The following is a 25,246-nucleotide window of genomic DNA, read 5'->3' as shown; positions in this document are numbered from 1 at the left end:
ACCTTGCTGTTTATCCCTGAATCTGAGAAAAGGGATGCGGCGCAGTGTTCGGGTTGCTGCCTCACAGCGCCAGAGACCCGGGTTCAATCCTGACTACAGGTGCTGTCTGTACGGAGTCTGTACGTTCTCCCTGTGACCGTGTGGGTTTCCTCCTGGTGCTCCGGTTTCTTCCCACACTCCAAAGACGCACAGGTTTGTAGGTTAATCGGCTTCTGAGATAGTGTTTGTGTACGGGTCGGCACGGACTCGGTGGGCCGAAGGGCCAGTTTCTGCGCTGTATTTCTAAAGTCTAAAACTTTTTCTTTTGCTGGGGAATGACTGTGTAGTTAAGTAGGATATTAGTGAAGTTGACTAAAATGTCACATCTTAGGTTAAATGGGCAGGTTAGGTTAGAAGAGACAGCTATTCGGCCCCTTGAGCCTCTTCTACAGTTCAATTGGATCGTGGCTGATTTGTATCTAGAAGTATCTTGGGTGGTGAAGATCAGATTCCCCAGCCTAGCAAACTTTTCAATTGTCCTCCCTCCCCTACGCCCATGCGCACCTCAGCAAACATTTGAGAGAGGAAATCCCATATTTCCATTTCATTTTGTGTGAAGAAAAGAACCGAGATCCATTTGACTTCCCCTTAGCAAAAAAAAAAACCCCTGGAAGAAATAAATGAGCCAAGCAACATCTGCAGAAACAAAGTCATGGTCGATGTTTTGGCTCAGAGACATCGGCCATCCCTTTGCGTTCACAGATGTTGCTGGCTTGCTGAGTTCTTCCAGCAGTTTTTAACGTGGGATTATAACCTGTGGATGAACACAAGGTGCAAAATGACACGTGTGTCCAAATGGAATAAGTTATGACTTGGAGGGATGTTGTTCTGCAAAGAACGGCTCGAACATCATGGGAAGAATTTTACTTTTTGAATGCAATTGTCGAATACTCTATCGGTTCTGCGTTTGGAGGCTCGGTAACCGGCGGCTTTTTCTCTTCTTGAATCTTGGAAGGGTTGACGTTATCATACATGGCGGAGTCTTCCTGGTGGTTGTTGCTCTGCTGGATTGCCACGGTGGCGTAGGTAACTCCGGCTTCCATCTCTTTGGCCAACTGCGGACAATGAGAAGGAAAAAAAACAAAACCGACGTGTTAGAAACAAGGGAACTGCAGACGCAGGCTTACAAAGTGAAAAACACCCAGAGTGCCGGAGTAACTCAGCGGGTCATGCAGCATTTCTGGAGAACATGGATGGGTGACGTTTCTGGTCGGGACCCTTCTTTGGACTTTGGCAAAGGGTCTAAAGAAGGGTCCCGACTCGAAATGTCACATATCCATGTACGGAGTTTGTATATTCTCCCTCGTAAACTAAAACTAAACTAAACTCAGTCTCAGAGGTTCCCTGCTCCCCAGGATTGAGATAGTGGATTTGTGCAGCGTGGGACTAGTTTTGAATCGAACACACTTCGATAGAGAAGAGATTTAGACACTTAGATATGGATGAGAGGGGATCTTATAGGAACATATAAAACTCTTAAGAGTTTGGACAGGCTAGATGCAGGAAAAATGTTCCCCGATGTTGGGGGAGTCCAGAACCAGGGATCACAGTTTAAGGATAAAGGCCATTTAGGACTGAGATGATGAAAAACTTTTTCAGCCAGGGAGTTGTGAATCTGTGGAATTCTCTGCCACAGAAGGCAGTGGAGGCCAATTCACTGGATGTTTTCAAGAGAACGTTAGATTCAGCTCTTTGGGCTAATGGAATCAAGGGATATGGGGAGAAAGCAGGAACAGTGTACTGATTCTAGATAGACAATAGACAATAGACAATAGGTGCAGGAGTAGGCCATTCGGCCCTTCGAGCCAGCATCGCCATTCAATGTGATCATGGCTGATTATCCCCAATCAGTACTACATTCCTGCCTATACAAGCGCCTTGAGTATTTAAGCGCCTTGAGTATTAAGCGCCTTGAGTATTAGAAAGGCGCTATATAAATCCCATCCATTATTATTATTATTACATTCCTGCCTTCTCCGAACATATTGAATGGCGGTGCTGGCTCGAAGGGCCGAATGGCCTACTCCTGCACCTATATTTAAAAAAAATATGCATGGAAAAAGTGATACCTGATTAATTGAAGATGTACTTTTGTCCAACAAACTAAACTGCTGGCTCTAGCAATAATATATTTCCCAGTAAAACAAACAGTGGAGCTGGAGCCAATAACATTTGTACAAGAAAGAAAGTTGTTGATTAACAAAGATGCAACTTTGTAGGTTTTCTGGGCTCCGTTAAAAACATTGCTCCTAAAGTGCAGGGAGTGAATGAGTAAATGGGATAACATAGAAAGAGTATGAATGAGTGCTTGGTGGTTGGCATGGGTGGGCCAAAGGGCCTGTTTTCATGCTGTATCTCTAAACTAAATCCAAGTAACCAAGTTTGATATTGATTTAGTTTACTTTAGTTTGGATATACAACGTAGAAACGAGTCCTTCTGCCCGCCAAGTTCCTGCTGGCCAACAAGTGTTCTATCTCACACACTGGGGACAATTTTACAGAAGCCAATTAACATACAAACCCATATGACTTTGGGACGTATGGGTTTGTGGCTTCTCTGCATGATTACAATCAAGTCGTCCACAGTGTTTGAGAATGATCTGCCATGATCACATTGAATGGCAGTGCTGGTTCGAAGGGCCAAATGGCCTACTCCTGCACCTATTGTCTATTGTACAGATACAGAATAAATTTTAGTGCAAGATAAAGTCCAGTAAAGTCCAATTGAAGATAGATCAAAGGTCTCCAATGAGGTGGATGGGAGGTCAGGACCACTCTTGTGGGTGGATGGTTCAATTGTCAAGTAGAGGAAACCGTAGGCAGAGGAAAATGGGATAAATCTTAATCCAAGGATCATTACACTCTCAAATTGACAGAAGAATCCCATGAAAGGCCACAAAGGGCTGGAGTAACTCAGCGGGTCAGGCAGCATCACTGGAGAACATGGATAGATTACATTACAGATTTAGACCCTTCTTCAGACTTTGAAGCTAACATATCTGAAGAAGGGTCTTGATCTGAAACGTCACCTATAAGAGTTGCTGCTTACAGCACCAGAGACCCGAGTTCGATCCTGACCACGGGTGCTGTCTGTCTAGAGTTTGTACATTCTCCCCACGACTGCGTGGGTTTTCCCTGGGTGCTCTGGTTTCCTGCCACACTCCAAAGACGTGCAGGTTTGCAGGTTAATTAGCTTCAGTAAAAATTGTAAATTGTCCCTAGTGTGTAAGATAGTGCTCGTGGTTAGGGATTGGTGGTCGGCGTGGACTCGGCGGGCCGAAGGGCCTGTTTCTGCACTGTATCTCTAAACTAAACTAAACTCTTTGTGTCTTTTTGTGTATTATCCAGCATGTGCAGTTTTTTGTTTCTACATAAAAATCCCCTGGGTTTACTTAGTAAAAGAGTAGGAGAGCTGCAATTGACGTCGTTGCCAATAGTTTGTCCTTAACCCACACTGCTCAGAGAAAAGTGAAAAGAGATTATCTGGTTGTTATCATGTTTCCATGGGAGGAGTTGTTGAACTGGAGAGGCTTGGCTGAACGTACAATCAGGACAATGAACTGATAAAGGTGACCGGGACTGGGATCCATCTGAGGGCAAAGCTTTTGATTAATAGGAAAAGTCCAGCAGCCAGAATAAAGCAGATGTTTGTGCATTGACTAAATATGATAGCCCCGAGAGTTAGCGTAGACTTGATGGTCCGAAATGGTGTTCATCTATCTTATAACAAAATATGAAATTATGGATCAGAAGAGTGAGTGGCGCAGCGGCAGAGCACAAGGGATTCGCACGTTCTCCCTGTGACCGCGTGGGTTTCCTCCAAGTTCTCCGGTTTCCTCCCACATCCCAACGACATGCGGGTTTGTAGGCTAATTCTTCTTCTTCTTAAACCCTTTGCTCCTCTTGAGAGCGCAGGCCATTGACAAATGTCCTCCACCTCACTCGGTTGTTGGCAGTTCTTTCAAGATCTCCCTATGCAGGCTAATTGGCCTCTGCAAATTTCCCTTAGTGTGTCGGGAGTGGATCACAAGTGGTCTTATATAGAACTTGATTGTAACCATGTATATGTAGGAAGGAACAGCTGATGCTGGCCTATACCAAAGATAGACACAAAGTGCTGGAGTAACAGAGTGGGTCAGGCAGCATCTTTGGAGAATAGAAATAGGTGAAGTTTCATGTTGGAACCCTTCTTCAGACTGTAGATGTCATCATGTATAGTCTTTTCGCTGACTGGATAACAAAAATGCTTTTCACTGTACCTCGGTACATGTGACAATAATAAACTAAACTAAGCTAGCGTGAACAGATGATAGATGGCTGGCATGGACTCGGTGGGCCGAAGGGCCTGTTTCCATGCTGCATCCATCAATCATGAGTGTGAGTGGCAGGAATGGAGCATTTAATAATTATAATACATCAACACATTTAGTCAATTCAAAGAAATACAGTCAAAAAAAGTAAAGATATTATATTGGAGTGCATGAACTGTTGTGGTCACCCAGCTATAGGAAGGACCTCGTTATGCTGGAAATAATGCAGAGAAATCTCACAAGGATGTTACCTGGAGTTATAAGGAGATGATGGATAGGCTGAGACTTCTTTCTCTGGAGCAGAGGAGGTTGAGGGGTGTATAAAATGATCAGGGGCCTAGATTCACAATCTTTATCCCAGGGTAGGGGAATTTAAAATTAGAGGTTAAAAATTTGAGGTAAGCAGGGACAGATTTACCAGGGACTTTTTAAATCTATCCTCCCCAGGGTTGATCTATGGCATGTTTAAGAAAGAACTGCAGATGCGGGAAAATCGAAGGTAGACAAAAATGCTGGAGGAACTCAGCGGGTGAGGCAGCATCATCGGAGGATGCTGCCTCACCCGCTGAGTTTCTCCAGCATTTTTGTCTACCTATGGCATGTTTAAGGTGAGATGCAGCTCACATTTTAAATGTGTCGGAAGGAACTGTAGATGCTGGTTGAAACCAAAGATCGACACAAAATGCTGGGGTAACTCAGCGGGACAGGCAGCATCTCTGGACAGAAGGAATGGGTGACATTTTGGGTGGAGACGGGACTGAAGAAGGGTCTCGACCTGAAACGTCAGCCATTCCTTCTCTCCAGAGATGCTGCCTGTCCCGCTGAGATACTCCAGCATTTTGTGTCGATCTTTGGCTCACATTTTAAAGTTCGGTTTCTCTACTCTGAGAAGGTTTACAACTTTGATTGCAATAGTAAATAAAATTTGTTGACCGAGATATCTTAGATGCAAATAAAGAAGATGTGTATCACAATTGCAACGCGCCCCTTAAATAATTTTGCAGGCACTGAAACGTCCAATGTTGCCAAACGTTTGTAGGCCTTACCATAGAGTTTGACTTCGGGACAGAGTTCTCTATTGCTGAGTCGCCTTCCTTCTTATCTAAAAAAAACACAAAGATATTAAGTCGTGCCAATCGAAAACATTTATTGTCAAATGTAATTTCTAAAATGCACTGGTTTTTTTTTAGCATGCACACCCAAATGTTAAAAGAAAAACCTAAATAGATGCTGTGTCAATAAAGAGTCATAGAGTGCACGGTGTGGAAACAGGCCCTTCGGCCTAGCTTGCCCACAACGGCCAACAATGTCCCAGCTACACTGGTCCCACCTGCGCTTGGTCCCATATCCCGGAAAACTTGTCCTATCCATGTAAAGATTTAGACTTTGGAGATACAGCGTGGAAACAGGCCCTTCGACCCACCGAGTCCGTGCTGACTATTGATCATCCCGTACACTAGCACCATCGAGCGCATTCGGGGTCATTTACAATTTACTGAAGCCAATTAACTTACAAACCTATACGTTTTTGGGATGTTGGAGGAAACCGGAGCACCCAAAGAAAACCCTCACAGACACCGGGAGAATCCTTACAGACAGCACCCGTAGTCAGGATCGGACCTTGGTCTCTTGTGGTGCTAGGCAGCAACTCTACCACTGCGCCACTGTGTAATACTGAGATTTCCTGGTCTTTTTAAAAACTTGGCCCACTCACCTGTCCCTTCACCTTCAATCTCCTGCATTCCTTTAAATTCCACTTTACAGCCATCCACACGTTCACTCGCACCTGTGAACAATTAAATGCAAAGGCCGAGCTTTAAAGATTGAGCCAGATCAACAATTATCATCCAGGTGTGATGCTGACTAGTTTTTCAGTTTTAGTTTTAGAGATACAGCGCGGAAACACGTCCTTCTGCCCACCGTGTCCGCGTCGACTAGCGATCCCCGTACACTAACACTATCCTACACATTAGGGGCAATTTACAATTATACCAAGCCAAATATCCTACAAATTTATACGTCTTTGGAGTGTGGGAGGAAACCGGCGGAGCACCCGGAGAAAACGCACTCAGATCACAGGGATAACGTACAAACTACAGCACCTGTAGTCAGGATCTAACCCGGGTCTCTGGTGCTGTAAGGCAGCAACTCTACCGCTGCGCCACCATGCTGTCAGATTAGTTGAAAGTTGTTTTGGACCATTTGTGTTAATTGGGCAGGATGAGATCTGTTACTCAACAATGACTTCCCTTGTCGTTTGCTGTGCTTAGACACACTCTCCTATTTACTTAACATGATGCGCCATAGAAAGCATACTGCCAGCTTGCGTCACAGCTTAGTTTGGGAACAGCCCTGCCTAAGACGGCAGAAAATCGCAGAGAGTTGTAGATGTAGCCCAGACTCCCCACCATTGACTCCATCTACACTTCACGCTGCCTCGGAAAAGCAACCAACATAATCAAAGTCTTGTCCCACCCTGGTCATTCCTTTTTTTCCCTGCTCCTGTCAGGCAAAAGATACAGAAGCCTGAAGGCGCGCATCACCAGACTCAGCAACAACTTATTTTCCTCTTTTATTAGCCTTTTGAATGGTAGCTTCCTTAAGCTAGGGTACTGTCCGATTCACCTCTACCCCATTGCAGACGTTGGACTTTGCCTCTGAAACTGATGCTCTACAATGCTGAGAACTATATTCTGCACTCTGTATCTTCCCCTTTGCTCTACCTATGGTACTTATGTTTGACTTGATTGTATTTATGTGTAGTATTATGTGATCTGGTTGGATAGCATGCAAACCAAAGCTTTTCACTGTACCTCAGTACGTGACAATAATAATCCTAAACATAAACCAAAGACAGAATTTTATACATAAATAATTTAATCTAAAGAATTGAACTGTGTCTTGGGTTTATAATGGATATTTTGGTATTTTGTAGTAATATACAGTAATTTCTGCCTAATCTACATATCTTGCTGCTCAAACTAAACAGAGGCACAAAATACTAACTCCTAACAGAACATCAATCTATAATTTAACAAGCCATTGGGGGAGACCAGAACCAGGGGTCACAGTTTACGAATAAGGGGTAGGCCATTTAGGATTGAGATGAGGAATTTTTTTTTTACCCAGAGAGTTGTGAATCTGTGGAATTCTCTGCCACAGAAGGAAGTGGAGGCCAATTCACTGCATATTTTCAAAAGAGAGTTAGATTTAGCTCTTAGGGCTAAAGGAATCAAGGGAATGGGGAAAAAGCAGGAACGGGGGTACTGATTTTGGATGATCAGCCATGATCATATTGAATGGCGGTGCTGGCTCGAAGGGCCGAATGGCCTACTCCTGCACCTATTTTTCTATGTTTCTATCAAACAAGATTACTTAGCAGGTAGTAAAACAGGAGATGGACACAAAAAGCTGGAGTAACTCAGCGGGTCAGGCAGCATCTCTGGACAAAAGGAATACTGTAGGTGGTGTTTCGGGTCAAGACCCTTCTTCAGACTGAGGGTCGTGGGAAAAGGAAACAAGAGATATAGATAGTGTAATAGAGACATAGAGAATAAATTAATGAAAGATATGCGTGGTCATAGAGTTGGTGAGCAGGAGGACTCACAGAGGGGGAGCAGCGAGAGAGGATGTCGCAGAACTCTCGTCGGTGGGAGATGGAGAACTTCTTCAAAGTAGGCATACCTTGAGGAGATTTGACAGTGAAGCAGATGATATGTGTAGGAAGGAACTGCAGATGCTGGTTTAAACCGAAGATAGACACAAAAAGCTGGAGTAACTCAGCAGGACGGACGGCATCTCTGGAGTAACGGAATAGGTAATGTTTTGGGTCGAGGCCCATCTTCAGACTGAGAGTCGGGGGAAAGAGAAACGAGAGATGCAGAGAACAAATGAACGAAAGATATACGTGGTCATAGTGTCGGAGAGCAGGAGGAATCACGGAGGGGGCGCAGAAAGAGAGGATGCTGCTGAACTCTCAGGGCCTGTTTTATTAACAAAAGAATCATTTCATATTAGCCAGCTCACTCATCTCGTGTGTTGATAATTGTTCGGGAAAGTATAGCTGTTTTGTTTCTTTGCACAGTACCAGACTGGGGGTGGACTTGACTCTGAGAGACTGCTGACAAATGGTCCTTTTAATTAGCACATGAAAATCACCTTTGTGCAGCTCACATGACTCTCTAAGATTTTAAGACCGTCAGCAAGGAACAATGCATGCAGCTTTGTACCACACACAAATTGTCTCCACGCTAGTGGCAATCATGTCACCATTATATTGTACTGAATAGACAGACAGAGTAACAGAACTCCTATTCTTCCAAAGAGATACAGGAGGTTTCAGCAATTCTGGCAGACCCCTTTAATGAGATCTATGCCAGAATGAAATAAAAAAATATGAGGTTATTGAAATGAAAATATGAGGAGATTTCTGCCTGACAACATGCACACAGTTCTCAAATGCAGATGTGTTTAGATCATTGCAAACCAAGACTCAACCATTAAAACAATGCTTTAAATTCTGCTTGGGTAGCTTACAACTTAACGACATGGACATTGAATTCTTTAATTTTAGGTAACATCCCACCCCATTCTCTTTCTTCTCCCCCCCTTCCTTTCCTGACCCTGGTACAGACTCATTCTTCCACTGTCCCAACCAGTCTTTCCTCCTGTCCCTTCCGTCCCCTTCCACTTCCGTCCTCCTTCTCAGGGGCGACCGCGCCTTTGCGGTTGCAGCTCCTAGACTGTGGAACAGCATCCCCCTTCCCATCAGAACTGCCCCCTCCATCAACTCCTTTAAGTCAAGACTAAAAACTTATCTGCACTCCCAAGCCTTTCCTGACGTCCACTGAGCGAGGGCTATATGTATATATGTATGTAGTTTGCTTGTTTATACTATTCTTATAACAAATGTAAAGCACTTTGGTCAACGAGAGTTGTTTTTTAAATGTGCTATATAAATAAATGTGACTTGACTTGACTTCTCCCCCCCCCCCTCCCTCCTTCTGGCTTAACATTTCACTTTATAAAACGCATACCTCCAGGTTCAGGGGCAGTTTCTTCCCAGCTGTTATCAGGCAACTGAATCATCCTACCACCAACTAGAGAGCGGTCCTGACCTCCAATCCACCTCATTGGAGTCCCTTGGACTATCTTCAATTGGACTTTACAGGAATTTATCTTGCACTAAATGTTATTCCCTTTATCACGTATCTGTAGATGGCTGTTTAGTCATGTTTAGTCTTTCTGCTGACTGGATAGCACGCAACAAAAAAGATTTTCACTGTACCTCAGTACACGTGACAATAATAAAGTAAACTAAATGTGTTTCTATCCTCTTCCCCTTATAAACACTCTGTTATCTTTTTTACCTTTGTTCCCTTTTTATCATCATTTTGTTTCTGTTTTCACTCCAACCTTTTTCCGCCCATCTGCCAATTAGAAATTCCCCACAACTGTGTCCAACTCACACTTGGAGGTATAAGGAGCTGCAGATGTAGTTTTAGATGTTCCAACTCTCATTTGCCAGGCTTTGTCCTGCAACAACTTTTTTCCAGCTTTCTCTCCTCCAATGCAATGTGTCTGAAGAAGGGTCTTGCCCTGAAAGGTCACCTATCTATGTCCTCCAGAGACCGACACAAAAAGTTAGAGTAACTCCCAGCGGGACTGGCAGCATCTCTGGAGAAAAGGAATTGGTGACATTTCAGGTCAAGACCCTTCAGACTAGTCAGGGGAAAGGGAAACGAGAGATATACACGAAGATGCAGAGAGACAAAGAACAATGAGTGAAAGATATTCAAAAAAGTAACCATGATAAACCATGATTCTCCAGCATCTGCAGTTCCTTCTTGACCATGATAAAGGAAACAGGCTATTGTTAGCTGTTTGTTAGGTGAAAACAATGCTGGAGCAACTTGGGTGGGGGAGGGATAGAGAGAGAGGGAATGCCGAGTTTACTTGAAGTTAGAGAAATCAATATTCATACCATTGGGCTGTAAGCCACCCCTGCAAAGGATTAGATGTTGTTCCTCCAACATTTTGTGTCTATCTTCAGTTTAAATCTGCAGTTCCTTCCGACACATTATTTCCTCCAGAGATGCTGCCTGACCCACTGAGTTACTCCTGCACTTCATGTTTAGTTTAGTGTTTTTAGTTTAGAGATACAGTGCGGAATCAGGCCCTTTGGCCCACCGAGTTCGCGCCAACCAGCGATCCCCGCACACTTACACTATCCTACACACTAGGGGCAATTTACAATTATACCGAGCCAATTAACGTACAAATCTGTAGGTCTTTGAAGTGTGGGAGGAAACCGGAGATCCAGGAGCAAACCCACGCAGGTCATGGGGAGAACGTGCAAACTCCGTACAGACAAGAACCCGCAGGATCGAACCCGGGTCACTGGCGCTGTGAGGTGGCAACTCTACCGCCGCGCCACTGGCCCGCCCTAAAAATGAACGCCCGAACAGGGACTTGAACCCTGGACCCTCAGATTAAAAGTCTGATGCTCTACCGACTGAGCTATCCGGGCCCTCTTGCTCTATGCATGTTCCCAACATCTACAGTTTCTGAACTTACCATTATTTTTGTTCTTTCTAATTTTTCTGATAACCAGGAACAGGAGTCCGATAAACATAATCGTTAATATTCCGAAGACTAGTCCGATTATTAAGAAAAACCTTGGCGGTTAAGAAAAAGAGAAAATCACTAAAATAATTGCAGACATTTCAGCTCGCATATCAGAGAAACATGAAAGATAACAATGAACAATTATGCAAGATCTTATTATTTCTGATTTAACGTATGGTATCACTTTCTAACCTCTCAGTACAGTCAAAGTTGCAGGCAACACCTTTGCATTTATTTAATTCCAGTAGTTTTTAATTTTTAGGTTTAGAGATTCAGCGTGGCAAGAGGCGCTTCGGTCCACCGAGTCCACGCCGACCAACTATCACCCGTTCATTCTAGTTCAATCCTAGCCACTAGGGACAATTTACAGAAGCCAATTAACCTATAAACATGCACGTCTTTGGGATATGGGAGGAAACCGGAGCACCTGGAGAAAACCCATGTGGTCACAGGGGGAACGTACAAATCCAGACAGACAGCACCCGTAGTCAGGATCGAACCACGGTCTCTGGTGCTGTGGGGAAGCACTGTGTTACCCCTATTCCATATCCATACCATTCCCCTCAGTTTTACATTTCTCTAAGCTGGTTCTTCATTTAGATTTTAGACTTTAGACTTAAGAGTTGCAGCGCGGAAGCAGGCCCTTAGGCCCATCGAGTCCACGCCAACCAGTGATCATCCCGCACACTAGCACTATCCCTCACACTAGGGCCAATTTACAATTTTACCAAAGTCAATTAACTCACAAACCCGCACGTCTTTGGGATGTGGGAGGAAACCGGAGCACCCGGTGAAAAGCCATGCGGTCAAAGGGAGAACGTACAAACTCCACACAGACAGCACCCGTAATCAGGAACAAACCAGGGCCACTGGCGATAAGGCAGCAACTCTGTACAGTAGTTTATTAAGGATATATGTTTGTATTGTACTATGGTGGTGGGATCTGGTTTGTTTTATTGTAGTGTAATATTATTTTTTTAAGAATTGAATACATTTTTTTAATTTAAAAAAAGGCAGCAACTCTATGGCTGCGCCACCGTGCCACTTTAGCATGACCCTATTCAGTTCAGCATTGCTGTTCTTACGAGATAGATATGCAAAAATCCTATGTTTCCCACTTTAATTAATTAATTAATGTCTTTAATTTATATTATTTTTATTTATTGATTAATTTTTTATCAATATTTTGATTTATCTAACATAATTCCATTTTTTGACTGTTATGTATATAGGAACTGCAGATGCTGATTCACACTGAAGAGAGACACAATATGCCGGAGAAACAAGCAGCATCGCTGGAGAGAAGTAATGGGTGACGTTTCAGGTCGAGACCCTTCTTCAGGCTGAGAATCAGGGGAGAGGGAGACCTAGAGATATGGAAGGGTAAGGTGTGAAAACGATTTTTAGAATCAGTCAAGGTGGCAGAGTGAGCTGTCTGAAGGGAACAGAGTGGGCAGTGGGCCTGGGCTTGCTCATACTGCCTGTGGCTTCTGGGCCTGTCCCACTTGGCGATTCTTTCGGCGACTGCCGGCGTCATATCAGTGTCGCCAAAAGATTTTGAACATTTCGAAATCCAGCGGCAACAAAAAAAAATGTTGCGACACTTGAAAAAACACCGCGTGCCAATATGTCATCACGCCGCATCACGCCGCATCACGCCGCAAATTTTTCGGTGACCTATTACAGTCAATGATGCCGGCAGTTGCCGAAAAAATTGCTAAGTGGGACAGGCCCTTTAATCTTTGCTCAAAGTCAACTCTGTGTAGAAGGGCAGGACAAATCAAAATAGGACGTACATGATAAATGGTAGGGAATTGAAGAATACAGTTGAACAGAGGGTTCTGGGAATAACCGTGCATAGTTCCTTGAAGGTGGAATCTCATATAGATAGGGTGGTAAAGAAAGCTTTTGGTATGCTAGCCTTTATAAATCAGAGCATTGAGTATAGAAGCTGGGATGTAATGTTAAAATTGTACAAGGCATTGGTGAGACCAAATCTGGAGTATGGTGTAGAATTTTGGTCGCCCAATTATAGGAAGGGTGTCAACAAAATAGAGAGAGTACAGAGGAGATTTACTAGAATGTTGCCTGGGTTTCAACAACTAAGTTACAGAGATAGGTTGAATAAGTTAGGTCTTTATTCTCTGGAGCGCAGAAGGTTAAGGGGGGACTTGATAGAGGTCTTTAAAATGATGAGAGGGATAGACAGAGTTGATGTGATCAAGCTTTTCCCTTTGAGAATAGGGAAGATTCAAACAAGAGGACATGACTTCAGAATTAAGGGACAGAAGTTTAGGGGTAACATGAGGGGGAACTTCTTTACTCAGAGAGTGGTAGCGGTGTGGAATGAGCTTCCAGTGGAAGTGGTGGCGGCAGGTTCGTTGGTATCATTTAAAAATAAATTGGATAGGCATATGGATGAGAAGGGAATGGAGGGTTATGGTATGAATGCAGGCAGGTGGGACTAAGGGAAAAAAAGTGTTCGGCACGGACTTGTAGGGCCGAGATGGCCTGTTTCCGTGCTGTAATTGTTATATGGTTATATGGTTATACAAGAGTGAGGGAGATGTGGGTGGGATTTGGGGAGCCCTGTGGTTGTACAGGATACGTATATGGAGAGGGTGTCTCCAGTAGTTGGAGAGTCTGGGGACAGAGAACACAGCCCCAGAAGAAAAGGACGTACCTTTGGAAAGCAGATGAGGAGGAATTTCTTTAGCCCGAGGATGGTGAATCAGTGGAATTCATTGGCACAGACAGCGGTGGAGACCAAGTCACTGGGTATTTTTAAAGCGAAGATTGATAGGTTCTTGATTAATAAGGGCGTCAAAGGGGGAGAAGGCAAGAGGATGGGGTTGAGGGGGAAACATAGATCAGCCATGATTGAATGGCGGAGCAGACTCGATGGGCCGAATGCCCCAATTCTGCTTCGATGTCCTATAGTCTTATAGTTTAAGATCTCGCATCCCATAAGAGGTGGGTGTGAGCTGTGTGGTGGGATCAGAATAATCCAACCAGTTGGGTTAGTGCTGGGGCTTCAATGGTCTTCATTCTACTGCTCTCTGTCGGTATGGATACAGCCGACACCAGGGGAACCATCTCTCTGATGGGAAAGGAAATCTTAAAAATATTTACGCGCTCAAAAATCAGGAACAATGTTCCACTCAGCTCCCCAAACCTGCTCTGTCTGCCCTTTAATAAGCTCCTGACCTCAGCCGCTGTCTGTGTGGAGTTTGCACGTTCTGCCTGAGACCACGTGGGTTTCCTTTGGGTGCTCCGGTGTCATGGAACAAAGAACAGTACAGTACCAGTAGAGACCCTTCAGCCCACAATATGTATGTGCCGAACATGATGCCACGTTAAACGGATCTCATCTGCCTGCACGTGATTCCCTGCCATTCCATGTCCCTATTTAAAAGCCTGTTAAATGCGACTATCATATCTAAAAAGAATGCCCACATCCCAAAAATGTGCGATTTCGTAGGTTAATTGGTTTCCGTAAATTGCTTCTAGTGTGTAGGACGTGGATGTGGAAATGGGATAACATAGAACTAGAGTGAATAGCTGGTCGATGGCCGGCATGGACTCAATGTGCCTGTATCTATGCTGCATGTTTCAATCAATCGATCAAGATCGTTACCCCAACAGTCCCCCTATAACCTTTCACACCTTTGCTCATCAGACCATTCTTCCTAAAATATAGTCATAGGTTCCACTTCCACTTCCAAGGAAGAACGTTCCGAAGACTTAATAGCATCTGAGAGAAAATAACTTCCTCTCATCTCAGTCTTAAATGAACGCCCCTTGTTTTTAAACATGGACTCCAAATTCTAGACTATTCCCACAAGAGGGAGCAGTCTCCCCATCTCCAGATTTAAGGATGTTCCACTTTTTCATTAAGTTACCTTTCAGTCTTCTGCGGTTCAGTGGATATGCAATTCTGGACCAGACCAAAATTTTCTTAACAAAGACAACCCTTTAGTCCAGTGGTTCTCAACCTTTTTTCAGTGATGTACCCCCTGTGAAATATTTTTTCAGCCAAGTACCCCCTAACCAGCGCAAAGCATTTTTGGTTGAAAAAAAAAGACTTTAAACAGAGCACTGTGCCAAGGATTTTTGCATGGATGCTACTTTTTAAATATATGTAGGCCTATATTTTAAAATCTCACGTACCCCCTGGAGTGCCTTCACGTACCCCCATTTGAGAACCACTGCTTTAGTCTATTAAGTTCTTTGAACTGCTTCAACTGTGGCCTGGACTAGAAGGCATGAGTGATGGGAGGAAATTGGATAAGTTGTGTCTGTTTTCCCTGGCAAAGGAGGCTGACAAGATAGAGATATATGAAATAATGAGAGGCCCAGTATTGTAGAGAGCCACAGTCTGTTTCTCATGGTGGAGGTGTCAAAAACTAGAGGGCATATTTTTAAGGTGAGAGGGAGGAGGTGTAAAGGTGAGTAACTTGGAGAGTAGTTGGTATCTGGAATAAGCTGCCAGAGTGTGTACTGGAGGCAGGAATACTACAAGGTAACTAAATTCAGATTCAGATTCAATTTTAATTGTCATTGTCAGTGTACAGTACAGAGACAACGAAATGCATTTAGCATCTCCCTGGAAGAGCGACATAGCAAATGATTTGAATAAATAAATAATGAATATTTGAATGAGCAAGACATTGAAATTTAGTTCAGAAATACAGCACAGAAACAGGCCTTTCGGCCCACTGAGTCTGCACTGACCAGCGACTCCCATACACTAGCAGCTGTATTTAAGAGGGAATTAGATGTGGCCCTTGTGGCTAAAGGTATCAGGGGGTATGTAGAGAAGGCAGGTACAGGATACTGAGGTGGATGATCAGCCATGATCATATTGAATTGCGGTGCAGGCTCGAAGGGCCGAATGGCCTACTCCTGCATCTATTTTCTATGTTTCTAAGTATCCTAACACTAGGAACAATTTACAATGCTTACGGGATTAACCAATTAACCGACCAACCTGTACGTCTTTGGAATGTGGGAGGAAACCAGAGATCCCTGAGGAAACTCACGCAGGTCACAGGGAGAATGTATAAACTCCGATCAGACAGCACCTCTAATCAGGATCGAACCCGAGTTTCTGGCATTGTAAGGCAGCAACTCCACCGCTGTGCCACCCTGCCATCCCAAGCTATTTGGAATTAATACAGTGAAGTGTATAGGTACACAGGTACAATGGTCAGGATAGACATGTTTGGCTAAAGGGCCTGTTTCTATGCTGTACAACTCCAAGATTCTTTGACCATACTTTATTGATATCCTTCTAAATATTTGGAGCAATATAGTCCATTTTTTTATTTTTTGTGCAGAGCGACAAAAATATATTTGATGTTTACCTTAGTCTTTCTTTGTCCAAAGGAAGTAGCTTTTTACCTGGTAAAATGTATGAAAACATAATTTTATCATTCACTAATTCACCAACATTGAGTTGTGGATTTACTGTTATAATGCAACACAAACAGAAAGATCATCCTAATCAATTAACAAGTGAAGTTAGAGAGAGAAAACAAACTGAATGACAAAGAAATCAGTGAACTGCAGGTCAGGCCAGGGTTTCGGCCCGAAACGTCGCCTATTTCCTTCGCTCCATAGATGCTGCTGCACCCGCTGAGTTTCCCCAGCAATTTTGTGTACCCTTGATCTTTTAATTGTTTTCTTTCTCTCCTAATGTCTATTAACAAGGTGGCTTCATAAACAGTGTCCTTTGGTTCTCCAGGTGGGTTTCTGTGGGTCCTCAATCTGTAGCAGGTGAGCCGGGCCAGATTCAAGCTGCATTCTTGCGGGCAAGTGCAGATGATTCCATTATGTTACTGCCTTGTCTGCTCATGTTCATAAGTTATATTAGCAGGATTAGGCCATTCGGCCCATCAAGTCTACTCTGCCATTCTATCATGGGTGATCTATGTGTTGTAAATGGTGGAAAGGCTTTGGGAGGTCGGGAGATGAGGTACAAGAAAACCCCATCTTTCATCCAAATTTTATAACCAAAAGTATGAATCACACTGAAAAAAAGACTCAAAGTGCTGGAGTAACTCAATGGGTCAGGCAGCATCTCTGGAGAACATGGATATGTGATGTTTCGGGTTGGGTCCCTTATTCAGACTTGACCTGAAACTAGGGTTGCCAACTGTCCCGTATTAGCCGGGACATCCCGTATATTGGGATAAATTGGTTTGTCCCGTACAGGACCACCCTTGTCCCATATTTGACTGTTACTACTCGGGTCGGGCGGATTGTCGGGTCGGGGCGTCCGGCCCTGTCTCACCGGTCCCGACGTAGTGCAGCCCATGGAGTGCAGCAGCAGCGCCTCGCCCCTGGCCCCGTTGGTCGGCAACCGGCCAGCTGTCCGACCTTCGGAACTTCGCTTACCGCCGTCACCACCACCCCCCTCCTTCTCACGGCCGATCATCGGTTCATGAGTTGGATGGGGTGCCGGACTTTGCGCGCGAAGGCGCGCAGCCCGGGCCAAAACTCCTCAGCTGGCCCACCGGTTGGGCTTTGTGTGCAGTGCAGCACCCGGGCCAACTCGTCATTCACCCAGCCACGGCCCAGTCGGTCAACGAATTGCCGTTGGGAATTTGTCCCTTATTATTACCTTTTGTCCCTCATTTGGGAGTGAGAAAATTGGCAACCCTACCCGAAACATCACCTATTCATGTTCTCCAGAGATCTCCAGAGAGGGCATAAGTTTAAAATGAAGGGGGAGAGCTTTGTTAGGATTCTGAGGGGCACCTTTTTCACACAAAGGCTGATGGGTTTATGGAATGAGTTGCTGGGGGAGGTAGCTGAGGCAAGTACTATCGGTACGTTTAAGAAGCAATTGGACATGTGTAGGACAGGTTTAGAGGGATTTCGGCAAAACATAAGCAAGTGGGACTAGTATAGATGGGACATGGGTAAGTTGGGCTGAAGGGCCTGTTTCCACACTGTTATGACTCTATGACTCCTTGACTATGCTGGCTTACCCATGGAGTTACTTCAGCAATTTGTATCTTTTTTGGGGGAGAAACTAGCATCTATATTCTTTTCTATATTAATGTTCCATGTTCAGTTTAGTGTCCAACCATATGCTTAGTTGAACAAAAATATAGAGACAAATTGCATTTATATGAATGAACACAAATCTACATCTTACCTTCACGAACATTAAGCTCCACAGGATATAATGGGTCCAAAAGGTGATACCTTTCTATTCCACACCAATACCAGCCCTTGTCGGCTTTTGTTAGACTCCCCATTCGGATTGTAAGTTCTCCTTTTGTATTATCAGCTGTTATCGTTATTCTGCCATCTCTGCTTTTCCTCTCAGGGCCCTGTGTTTGAACTAAAATCACACAGCTTCGTCGATAGTATCCTTTGCACCAGTACTTCTGTTCGCTGCTGAAATGCGTGTGGAATTTGCATGTGATTTTCACGCTGTCTCCCACGGTTCCAGATGCCACGCTCGGCCCATTGATGTCGGCGTGTGTCACTGAGAGGTCAAAAACATGCATCAAATGTACAAGAGGGGAACGCTGCTACTGTTGGGTGCTAATGAGCTCCTTTGATGGCGACACATGTTTTTTTTTTTAACCAAAAATAATTTAAATCAACTATTTACACACAAAAATACAAAACAACCCACTGCCGTAACACAAAATAAAGTAAATGTTCTTTAATATTAAATCACTATTTTCGTATCCTTATCGAGGATACATTCCACCCCCCACAGTGCCCAGCGGTCCTGGAAATCCCCCAGGGCACCCGTGGACAGCGTGTAGTACTACCCGGGCGCGGACGTAACCCCACAAAAGGATCAGGCAGCCGGCTCGGGCAGAGCACCCCTTCTGCCTGTCGCTGTGATTTGCGGATGGCCAGCTTGGCCAGGCCTAGGAGCAACCCAACCAGGACATCTTCGGCCCTCCTACCCTCTCCCCTAACCAAAGACGAGGATGGTGGGTGTGAAGTGCGGGCAGAAGACAAGGAGCAGCCCCTTCAGGTATTGGAACAGGGGCTGCAACGTCACACACTCCATGTACACGTGGAACACAGACTCTCCCAGTCCGCAGTGGCAGGCGGCTGGCGACCAGCGAGTTGGCGACCAATGGTGAGGTACTGTAGGCTGTGGTGTCGTACATGTGGAGTACAGCCTAGGCTGTGGTGTCGTACACGTGGAGTACAGTCTAGGCTGTGGTGCTCTACACATGGTGTACTGCCTTGGAGAAACTCGATGGGTCAGGCAGCATCTCTGGAGAACATGGATATGTGATGTTTGGATCGGGACCCTTCAGACTTGAGCCAAAGCATCACCTGTCCATGTTCTCCAGAAAAACAAAGCAATTGACTATACCTAGGTACAAGTGGCAATAAAGTATCATTCATTCATTAAATAAGTGAGGGTTAGCAGGGACAGGTTCGGCTGAAGGGCTTGCTTCCAGGTCAACTTAGCCTCTCTTACCTTGCACCTGGTCTGACTGTTTGACTAACAATTGATTACTTCTGCATTTCTGTCCAAAACCAAATTGCAGACAGTTCGATGTTCTAGTTCTCATGTTCTCCCTGTGACCTTGTGATTTGTAGGTTAATTGGCTGCTATAAGTTGCCCCCTAGTGCGTAGGGAATGGATGAGAAAGTGGGATAACATCAGGGCCGGCCTTAAGCCGATTTGACCGATTGCCCCCAATTGGGCCCCGCGCCTAATGGGGGCCCCGCACTAATGTTCCGTATTTCGAACGGAAATACGAATTCTCTTTGTTAAATAAAGATTTTTTTTTAAATTCGCCATCCGGATTTTTTTTTTAAACGACCATGTATAACAACCGCTGCACGGCCATCAGACACAAACGATTTGTTAACTAGTACTGTTAGCACTTCTTAACATGAAGTAGTTAACAAGTTGTTATATCAATCTGCATCCATCCACATTCCTCAGTAAATGTTATTGTGTTTTGAATGAGTATTAATGACGCCGTGTTCCTTTGATTCACGCGGCGTCATAAATACTTGTTTAAAACACAATTACATTTACTGAGGAATGTAGATCGATGACACGTTGAGAATTTCTTTAAACTCACCATCATGAATGAGGGCCCCGGACCGCGAGAAGGGGCTTCTTCCTGGTGTGCAGGTTAGTCATTCACCTACCGACCCACGTTGTGTCTCTCTGTGTTTTGCTCTTTCTCTCCCTCCCTCCCTCTCTCTCTCGCGCTCTCTCTCTCCTGCTCCCCATCTCGTCTCTCTCTAGCTCTCTCACCCTGTTGCCTCAGCATTCCCGGAATCATTGATGTTTAGCGGTAGACAAAAATGCTGGAGAACCCCAGCGGGTGAGGCAGCCGCCTTGACCGCTGAGTTCCTCCAGCACTCTGTGCTTTTTGTTTGGCTCTGAAGTTGAAGGTGGCTCAGCGGGACGGGCAGCGGCTCTGGGGAGAGGGTTGCGTTTCTGGTCGAGACCCTTCTTCAGACAATCACGTACTCTCACCGACGAGAGTTTAATTCAGTCTGAAGAAGGGTCTTCTCTCCAGAGTCGCTGCGCTGCCTGTCCTGCTGAGTTACTCCAGCTTTATGTCTACCTTCAATTTCAGAGAAATACAATTTCTCACGGGGGGGATTATAACGTCTCTAAACCCCTCTGGGACCCTCGGAACACATTTAAACCCCCTCTATCTGGAGTATTGCGTACAGTTTTGGCTCCTAATCTGAGGAAGGACATTCTTGCCATAGAGGGAGTACAGAGAAGGTTCACCAGACTGATTCTTGGGATGTCAGGACTTCCATATGAAGAAAGAGTGGATAGACTCGGCTTGTACTCGCTAAAATTTAGAAGATTGAGGGGGGATCTTATAGAAACCCACAAAATTCTTAAGGGGTTGGACAGGCTAGATGCAGGAAGATTGTTCCGATGTTGGGGAAGTCCAGAGCAAGGGGTCACAGTTTAAGGATAAAGGGGAAATCTTTTAAGACTGAGATGAGAAAAACATTTTTTACACAGAGAGTGGTGAATCTCTGGAATTCTCTGCCACAGAATGTAGTTGAGGCCAGTTCGTTGGCTATATTTAAGAGGGAGTTAGATGTGGCCCTTGTGGCTAAAGGGAGGTACAGGATACTGAGTTGGATGATCAGCCATGGATATATTGAATGGCTGTGCAAGCTCGAAGGGCCGAATGGCCTCTACTCCCGCACCTATTGTCTATGGTTCTATGACTGCGTCCAACTGCTGTCTGGTTCGTTGATCGGTTTGCTAGATATGAACTGTTTTGGGAGAGAAAAATGCTCACGGCAGACCAAACGTGTTAAACAGAAATTGGTCAGATAGTGAGCTTTACATAGTGAGAAATCATGTGAAATAATCACTGAATTTAATTTTAAATGAATGTACCTGCATGTTATACTGTTTAGTTTGGAGATACAAACAGATAGTCTACTGAGATCGCACCGACCAGCGATTTTTGTTACAGATTTGGCAATTTTATTTGGCGGCCAATCGAACGCTGTCTCTAAGGGGGTTGCATCCAATCACCAACCAGCTTGCTTTAAAATTCCCGTCCAATCAACAAATAAATCTCCTCCCGTCCAATCAGCCGCTGTCTGCAAGGGCATTGTGTCCAATCACATAATTAGCAGCTACGGCAAAGTTTGGAAGCCAGCGGAGCTACTGACAGGCAAACGGGAGGGAGCAGGAGAGATTCACACAGTGTATAATCCATAGCATCTAGTGTACAATTTCATAATATATACTAAATAACTGGAATGACACACCTTGGCTGGGAACCTGGGGCCCACCAAAATTGTTCCCAATTGGGCCCCGCACCCCCTAAGGCCGGCCCTGGATAACATAGAACTAGTGTGAATGGGTAATCAATGGTCGCCGTGGACTCAGTGGGCTGAAGGGCTTGTGTCCATGCTGTATCTCTGAAACTAAAACTAAATGTATGGGTTTGCTGAAATTTACAATCTTATTGGAAGTGATTATAGTAGCAAAGTTTTTAGGGCCATTTGTTTTCAAATGCAAATGGACATGATCTCACTTTCAGTAAAGAACCATAGGGTCATACGGCATGGAAACAGGCCCTTTGGCCCAACTTGCCCATGTTGACCAGCATGCCCCATCTACACTCATCCCACTTGCCTGTGTTTGGCCCATCTCCCTCTAAACCTGTCCTATCCAAATACCTGTTCAAAAAGGAACTGCAGATGCTGGAATATCGAAGGTACACAAAATTGCTGGGGAAACTCAGCGGGTGCAGCAGCATCTATGGAGCGAAGGAAATAGGCGACGTTTCGGGCCGAAACCCCGAAACGTCGCCTATTTCCTTCGCTCCATAGATGCTGCTGCACCCGCTGAGTTTCCCCAGCAATTTTGTGTACCTATCCAAGTACCTGTCCATTTGTTCCTTAAACATTGAGATAGTCCCTGCCTCAACAACCATTGAACCAAATGACACTAAATACCCCAGAGAGAATGGAAGCGTACAAAATATGCACCCACTACTGCTTTGTGTGAGTCATTCTTTAAAAATGTTCCATTGCATTGTCTATTCAGGGTGACCAGTGTAGAATGGCATATAGAAACATCAGAAAGAGTAGTCCTTTTATGTAGTCTGGCGTTCCACTTCAGGAAGACTCCTCCCAGACTAATATCCTCCTCATTTACCCATTCAATATAAAATGTGCATTAGCATTATCTTGTCCCTGGCACCTTCAATGGTGATCATAGACGTTTCAGTACTTGTGGTCCATTACCAAGCTAATCTGTTAAGAACATTTTGCAAAGGCTGTGGGTAATCCAAGATATTACATTTTAAGTTAAAACTGGATCCATGTAAATCAAAAACGAGATCAACTAGATGGGAGGTCTCGAGCAGTCTTGACCTCCCATCTACTGCATTGGAGACCTTTGAACTGTCTTTATCTTGCACTAAACGTTATTCCCTTTATCCTATATCTGTACACTGTGGATGGTTTGATTGTAACCTTGTATAGTCTTTTTGCTGACTGGATAGCATGAAACACAAAAGCTTTTCACTGTACTTCGGTACACGTGACATTAAGAAACTAAACTAAACCCTAGGAGATTTAGGGATTCTATGAATCCAACAAATAATTTAAATTCACCTCTGAGATCTGCCATCTCATCTCTTCCTCTTTCTGTCTTTTAGCACAAATCTATCATAAAAAAATACGTTGATTGATTCTGTCTGACTAAATAGGTTGAACTCAGAGAAATTTTATTTGGAAATTACAATATTAACAGAACGATCACACATACAGTGCCATTCATTGTCCAAAGTTGTTTCAAAGTGTTTCATAACCAATAAAAAAAATTTCAACGGTAGATGCCATTTTAATAGAACACAGCATGAAGAACAGTGCAGGTCAGGAACAGGCCCTTCGGCTCACAATGTCTGTGCTGAACATGATGCCGAAGGGCCTGTTTTCACGTTGTATATCTACACTAGAACTAAACCCAAATCCTGAACAAATTTGGCCTGTCGGTAATAATTAAGCAATTTCATTTCATGTAATTCAGCTCAGCAGAATTATTTATAAATTCTTTAAACTAATCGGTTCGTGAATGGTTTTGACAGATGCAATCGAACAAAAATTCCCCGATCAAAACAAGAGTGTACAAAGTTTCTTCAATTAAACCTCATTGCATTCATGCAGGGGCTCATTACTACTGGTCAGCAATGCCAGGAATAGGTCGCCATATTAGACTACCACTTTATATGGATAATGACTGGCTGCTGTAGTTGTACTATGGTTAATATTAATGTTAAAAGATAATGCGGTTAGCTAATGTAGAACATAGAACATGGAAAAGAGCCGCATAGGGACAGGCCCTTCGGCCCACAATGTCTGTGCTGATCATGATGCCAGGATAATATATGTGTAGGAAGGAACTGCAGATGCCGGTTTTAATCAAAGATAGACAAAAAGAAGATAGACAAATTTTCCTGTAATGGAAAATTACAAAAATTAAACTGGATTGAAAAATACTGATTTTTGTTGGGATTTGAAGAGGCTTTAAGATAGGTGCATGGGTATGAAAGGAATGGAGGGGTATATCCTGGATAGACACAAAAAGCTGGAGTAACTCAGCGGGACAGGCAGCATTTCTGGAGAAAATGAATAGGTGAAGTTTCGGGTCGAGACCGTTCTTCAGACTGAGAGTCAGAGGAAAGGGAAACGAGAGATATAGATGTTGAGATAGAGAACAAATAAATGAAATATGAAAGATATTTACGAATATAAAAGATGTTACATTTTTGCATATCTTTCATTCGACCCAAAACATCACCTAATCATTTTCTCTAGAGATGCTGCCTGTCCCGCTGAGTTACTCCAGCTTTTTGTGTCCAGCCAGGATATACCCCTCCATTCCTTTCATACCCATGCACCTATCTAAAAGCCTCTTCAAATCCCAACAAAAATCTGTATTTTTCAATCCAGTTTTAAAATTCGTAATTTTCCATTACAGGAAATGAAAGCTTTTAAACTACATTTGAACATGTTTGTTTATTTTCTCTCATGATTCTCCAAACTTTGGACATAAATTAACGTTTTAAAAAAACCCTTTATTCTCACAATTATGCTCTCCCTGATAGGTCTCAACCCAAAATGTCACCCATTCCTTCAACCCAGAAATGCTGCCTGTCCCGCTGAGTTACTCCAGCAGTTTGTGTCTATCTGCTGCGTAAACCAGCATCCGAGGTTCCTTCCGACACACACAATTACATTTCTCTGAGAGTTAAAAGGAAACTCTCTGAATTTAAAAGCAAATTCCATGCTGAAGGGCAGTTGAAGGCTATTTTGTATTGATGAACCTAATGTTGCGAGCAATTCCAATAGATCCTTGATCAGACAGATACAAATCCAAGTTTCCAACACTTAAAAAAAATCCAAACAAGGCAATGGTTTTCTTACCTGAGAGAAAAACAACTGACAGGAGAAGAGTAAGACCCATTTTTAATTACTCTTGTTAACTCCACTTTAAAAGCAGCTCTTTCGTCTGAGGTCCTACTTCTGCGCAGCTGTGTGTGAACTTCCACTTCCCCTCCACACTTGCAAGACCATGACCTCAACTCAAATGGAGAATAGAAAGTGCAACTTCTTGTTTTGATAGCCTCAGATTTAGCCCCATAAATGAGTACCAAGGCATCCATTGTACAACGCCCAGGCCCCTGTGAAAGCCTAATTGTTTGCTTTCTGAGCCTTGTTGGAAGAATTGAATCCACTGTGTGATTGTTCGTGACGAAAAGACT

At 44.0% G+C, this 25,246-nt stretch overlaps 1 protein-coding gene and 1 non-coding gene across 2 annotated transcripts; both read right to left on the bottom strand.

Moving 5' to 3' along the window:
- Positions 1-227: 227 nt before the first annotated feature.
- LOC116987011 (CMRF35-like molecule 1) lies at positions 228-25,033 on the bottom strand. The gene is made up of 7 exons (XM_033042891.1): positions 24,909-25,033; positions 18,142-18,477; positions 16,343-16,379; positions 10,926-11,026; positions 6,064-6,135; positions 5,396-5,451; positions 228-1,094 (listed from the first exon to the last, which is right to left on the bottom strand). Exons 1-7 carry the CDS (start codon positions 24,946-24,948, stop codon positions 903-905), a joined length of 834 nt encoding a protein of 277 aa, XP_032898782.1. The 5' UTR covers positions 24,949-25,033; the 3' UTR covers positions 228-902.
- trnak-uuu lies at positions 10,806-10,878 on the bottom strand. The gene has a single exon. It is a non-coding gene; the product is annotated as a tRNA-Lys (tRNA).
- Positions 25,034-25,246: the final 213 nt, after the last annotated feature.

This window comes from Amblyraja radiata, chromosome 24, assembly GCF_010909765.2.
Source record: "Amblyraja radiata isolate CabotCenter1 chromosome 24, sAmbRad1.1.pri, whole genome shotgun sequence".
Classification (NCBI taxonomy): Eukaryota; Metazoa; Chordata; class Chondrichthyes; order Rajiformes; family Rajidae; genus Amblyraja; species Amblyraja radiata.
The sequence above is the reverse complement of the archived record's forward strand: the minus strand, read 5'-3'. Positions and strand labels throughout refer to the sequence as shown.

Coding starts and splice junctions, on each gene's coding strand:
- LOC116987011 (XM_033042891.1), bottom strand. CDS start 24,948: ATGGGTCTTACTCTTCTCCTGTCAGTTGTTTTTCTCTCAG. Junction 18,478..24,908: donor GTCAGTTGTTTTTCTCTCAG/GTAAGAAAACCA, acceptor TTGACCTCTCAG/TGACACACGCCGACATCAAT. Junction 11,027..16,342: donor TTGGACAAAGAAAGACTAAG/GTAAACATCAAA, acceptor TTAACCGCCAAG/GTTTTTCTTAATAATCGGAC.